Below are 5,364 nucleotides of genomic sequence, written 5' to 3' on the forward strand. Positions count from 1 at the left end.
ACCATAAATGTCACGTTAAATGTTACTTTTCAGCATGGGTGGCTGGCAGCATTAATAAGTAAGTCTTACTTACATTCCAGTTTTCTGATGACGCAATCTCCTTCTGTGCCTTAAACCAGACACTCCCCTGCGAGCCATATTTGGTAAAGATCCTCACATCCTGTTGCCCCTCCCTCTTTAGGTAGGCGTTAAACCGGTTGATGTGCGGTCCGTACATATGCAGCCAAAACACTAAACATCTGGGCGTGTCTCCCGTCGGGTTCTGGGCGGGGCCTAGAAGGTGGGCGCGGTCACCAGGAATGACGTAGCCGGAAGCTTCGATGTACATGTACCAGCCGGATCCGGTGGTGTGGTCGTAGGTGGGGCCTGTTTCTAAACTAGGCGTGGCTTGCTGGTTTCTCACCCAATCAAAATCGTCGTCAGTGCAGAACTGCGTGTAGGAGCACGTGTCCAGCTCAAAAGTACAGTCCATTGCTAAAAGAAGAACGCCGTTAGATAAACGTGGATACTTAGCACGAACTATATCTAAATAAATGTTCTCTTATGCCCAAGAGAAATGTAATGTTTTTATATCTGATGAAGATTGAGAGGTATTAAGGTTTAATCTGCATCGTCATTGCTTGGATATTTTGAATACAATAGTTTGTTTATAAGCGTGACACAGTTGAATAACAAAGATTTATATCCCGAGTCACAGTAACAACCCAAAACTTGAGAAAAGAGAGATAAATACAAAAATAATCAAGGCGAAATAAAGAGAAATACAATAAAATGTTCGCGTAGGAAGACTTTCGAGTGCCGAAATAAAGAAAATGACAATGAATGAAGAGAATAGATTAAAATTATTTTTCATTCATGGAAAAACAAAAGCAGAAATAAAATTCAATTCTTAGCATTTTAAAGAAAGCCTTCATTCTCCTATCAATGTAGGAAATGAAACAGCTTTTTAAAACGATATAGGACGCCTGACTACATCCTAGCCATATTATTAGCGTCTCAGGACATTCTAAAGCAATGATTATTACTCATACTTACACACTACAGGGATGGTAGAAGGACTAGCCCCACATGAGTATGGATCTATATCTACGTCATCTATAGCTATATCGCCCTTCACAGCTCCAGTCGATACCGCTTCAAACGCAATCTGAACATAAATCAAATGAAAATATGTAGCAATTTAGATGAACATAAATTTTCTAAATATATATATATATATATATATATATATACATAATTACATTTTTTCCTAGATTCATCTTTATAATCGATTCCATGATATGATACTTCCTCATCGACAGAACTAGGACTTTATTGATCCATCTTGTACAATTTCATGGGAACAAACTTAATATTCAAATGTAATTGTTTATTGGTAAATCACCAAACGGATGTTCAGTGGACTTCATGCAGGGAATATAAAGGCTATCTTACAAACATATCAATGCTAATTCCTATGTGCAAGGGTGTGTCTGTGTTTGCGTGCGTTTGCGGGTGTGCGTGCATGCGCGTGTGTGTGAGTAGTTCATGTATCTCATAATTCTGTAGTGTTCCGCAAGGTTATTGAATAATAATGATGATGATAATAATAACATAGCAATAATTATAATGATACTAATACTACCATTGTTAATATTAATAATAACGAAGCTAATATTTATATAGCGCTTAGTACTAAATGTTTATAATGTTTCAAAGTGCTATTTATAGGTTACCCCATTATGAGTTTAAGAAATGGCTACACGAATGGTGATATGGTACCTGGTATTCGTCATTTCTGGTGACCTGTGCTTCTCCTTTGAGCCACACATCTCCTTTGTCCCCTGTCATCTGCCAAACCAGAGTTGCAGTGCCAGCAGAATCTAATACATAAACGTTCAGATCACCTATACCTGTTGACATGAAAGAGTTGCCTTGATTAATGCAGTTTCTCAACCTATGGGGCTGTTAATATTGTGCGCAACGTCGATTGACATCGAATACAAAGCATAACAGAAACGCCTTTTCAAAGGCTTTGTACACAGTAGTTTTTAATTATTATTTGGTCATTTCGTTTTTTTAAATTTCACATTATTTAGGAACACAATTTGTGTTTGAATACATTTTCAAAAGCTTTGTACACAGTAGTTTTTAATTATTATTTGGTCATTTCGTTTTTAAAAAATCACATTATTTAGGAACAAAATTTGTGTTTGAATACATAAACCACTTGAATCTCAATATCGACACAGTGATATTATTCTATGTGGAATGTGCATTTATTTCTATCATTGCAACATTGATCCAAAGAAAGCTTCGTAATTATTGTCATTTAGTATTTGTGGATTCAACTTTATTACACTTATCTCATATGGAACTTTAATGAATTCTAGAAAGTGGTGTCGATTGATTTTGAAAACAATTAAATAAAATTAAAAATTAAAAAATAAATGAGTTAAATTAAATAGTTTCAGAATATTTATACTCTTGCTGGGGAATAGCCCTTGATAAGCATTCCAACTTGCTCGTCCCTCCACATTATACTCTTCACGGTCTTTACTGCCTATTCCTATTTGTAATGTAATATTTAGATTTTTTCTCGCATTTTTGTATACATTTTACTGTTTTTATGATTTTTGAGGCAAAAAATGAATTGAATTGAATTGAATATACGTACCTGTTCCGAACATATGATACCAAAAGTATACACAAGAACCCGACGAAGCATGGAAATGCTCACTGACTAACCAAGCAAAGTCACCGTCTCCTGAACCTGATCCCAGATCAGACGTCTCAAAGTACATATACATGCCTGTATAAATGTGAATGAGAGAGAGAGAGAGAGAGAGAGAGAGAGAGGAAAACTGAGTTTATTATTGCATTTTAAATAATACTTCGGTGATTAATACGACTAAATGAAATAACCTGTACACATTTATTTGTAAGTATAATTTGTTTGCTAGATATTATGGTACTCGAACTGTTCTTTTGTCTTCCATAACTACCATCTTAAGTCGCAAAAATGAGCAAGAGCATAGACAAATCTGATTTTGGAACAGAGCGAATACCCAGGGCTTTAAGGTAAGAATAGCAGACTTTAAATAGGCTATTAATCCCCTAAACAAATACAATAGAGTTAGGGTGTGTTTTCAAAAAAAGCAAACCTCTTACCAAAAGATGTTCCATAGGTATGGTCAATACTTGGTCCAGTAAAGTTAGAGGGTGTAGCTCCGTTGTTTCTAAGCCAGTCTCTTGTATCTAGGCTAGCTTCGTTAGACCAGGAACACTTGTCGGTCTCGAAATCACAGAAACCTTAAAAACAAAACCATAAAACGAATACAAATGATAGCATAACCTACCGTAGACCTACCTACTTTCATTTCAAGTTTATAGTATTTCAACACGGATCACTTGCTTTAGCCAACACCCATACATTAAAAAAAATCACTTACAAGATATATACGGATTTGTGTTTGTACTTTGCTTATTTTACTTAATTTATTGTTGTGTGCTTATAATATGTTATATTTCTTTTTGTATTGTTTTTCATTCTTTAATGGGCGATCCAACTTCACAGGTTTTTCGCAACCTTCATGGAAAGCCCCGCATATAACCTTTGTAAACATGGTTAAAATTTACTTTACTTTGTATATTTTGATTTTTATATTGCGAAATAAAATTGAATTGAATTGAATTGATATACAATTCAAAATAAGACGCAATACAAATTAAACAATTACAACAGTAAAAAAACAACGGATTTTAAATCAATTGAATAAAATACAATGCAAAGAAATATAACGAGCGTGGTAAATAATTGTGATGTTGACTTAAAAATAACTTGATTCTTAGATGTGATATTATTATATCACATGTTAAAACCATGTTTGAAACACAAGCAGGGATTTCCTTCCATTCTTTTAAAGATTTACTTTAGTCGTTGTAGTTCAGGTATCAAGGTAAAGTTAAACTACTTTATGTGGGCGTGTGTGTGTACAAACCAAAAGCAATATATCACTATAAACAAATCCTAAACCAGGCAACTATTAGTAAGTAAGCAAACAGGTACATGTCATGAATGATTATGAAATAATCGTTTTGGATATAACAAATAATTACCAGCTCTGGGACATGGTCCACCTGAGATCTTGACGTCATCGATGGCTAGGTCACCAACTGGGTTCGATCCTAGGACGCCCTCTATGATGACCTCATAAGGATGAGAGGCTGATAAGGTGCCACGCCCGAAATGCCATATACCATGGCCATGGCCTACAAAAGAGGAACACAAATAACAGAGGCGTTTTGAATTAGAGTAGAATAAACATAAATATTAAAAGAGGAGCAAGTTTCAGATGAATAAAAAACAATGAATGGTTTAGCTCTCCTTAGCATTGAGGATATAAGTTCAGATATAAATTGCGTATTTTAGTTGAAACACTTAAAGTAAACTTGATAAAGTATTCCTGTTTCTTGAGGTAAATCTGTTCTTTATAATTATTTTTAATGAATCTGTGTTAAAAAAAGATTAAAGTTCTAACTATTTCATCGTGAAAATATGCTAAGGTCACCGATCTACAAATAGGAATTAGTGTTTAAGTATGAGATCACTCTAAATGATTCCCGCTGTTAGCGATAAATGATGGTTATTACAGATCAAATAAACCTACGAATAGTTAATGGTGATCAGGGATACAAAGAACGCTACGGAAAAATATCTTTCTCAGCCCTTTGGCATCAACAACTGTAAATAATATATAAAAATGTTTTTCAGCGGCTTTGAATGTTAACACAGTTCCGTACCGTGTTGTGTCCATATATTCGTGTACACATCATTGATGAGATCATGCACCCAGACGTTCAGCGTCCCCCCGTCATCGTCGCCTTCGAGATAAAACCAGAAGTTCAGGCACTGCGTGGATGTGGGCTGGTAAACGGGGCTGACAATGCGAGCGAACTCGCCTTGAGTGCGTGGAGGTGCCGTGCTCACATACGCGAACATACCTATGAGAAACGATTGATCAAAGTTTTTAACTCCCAGTACTTTAATATACGAATTCCACGCAGGAATTTAGTTTTTAGACCTTCATTTACGAATGAAAATAAGAAAGTAGTATAGCTGCATGTGCGTATAAATGAATTTAATACTTATAGTTTTAAAACGTTTTAACATTATGAACAATACAAATCCCATTATAAACATGAACATTTAGAAGAGGCCCGCTGCGTGATCTATCAATTCGGATGTTTTTGTTTTTACCTCTGACATGAACATCACAACATTATACATGAAGTAGATAAACAAAAAACCTCTAATGCTTTCTATTTGATATCAAAGTTCTTCTCCAATTAAAATGCTTCTGTGCAACGTTGGCAACTTTTTAT

General features: G+C 35.1%; 1 protein-coding gene across 1 annotated transcript in view; it reads right to left on the minus strand.

The window, feature by feature from the left end:
- LOC755161 (MAM and LDL-receptor class A domain-containing protein 2) overlaps positions 1–5,364 on the minus strand; it is an 81,064-nt gene that overhangs the window by 73,343 nt on the left and 2,357 nt on the right. Inside the window, exons 3-9 of the mRNA XM_030993776.1 lie at positions 4,783–4,983; positions 4,099–4,251; positions 3,151–3,291; positions 2,657–2,791; positions 1,762–1,892; positions 1,036–1,147; positions 74–474 (exon numbers count right to left, since the gene is read on the minus strand). Coding sequence (XP_030849636.1) covers positions 74–474; positions 1,036–1,147; positions 1,762–1,892; positions 2,657–2,791; positions 3,151–3,291; positions 4,099–4,251; positions 4,783–4,981 — 1,272 coding nt within the window. The 5' untranslated portion in view covers positions 4,982–4,983. The remainder of the gene's footprint in view (positions 1–73; positions 475–1,035; positions 1,148–1,761; positions 1,893–2,656; positions 2,792–3,150; positions 3,292–4,098; positions 4,252–4,782; positions 4,984–5,364) is intronic.

This window comes from Strongylocentrotus purpuratus, unplaced genomic scaffold, assembly GCF_000002235.5.
Source record: "Strongylocentrotus purpuratus isolate Spur 01 unplaced genomic scaffold, Spur_5.0 spur5_scaffold_20, whole genome shotgun sequence".
Taxonomy (NCBI): Eukaryota; Metazoa; Echinodermata; class Echinoidea; order Camarodonta; family Strongylocentrotidae; genus Strongylocentrotus; species Strongylocentrotus purpuratus.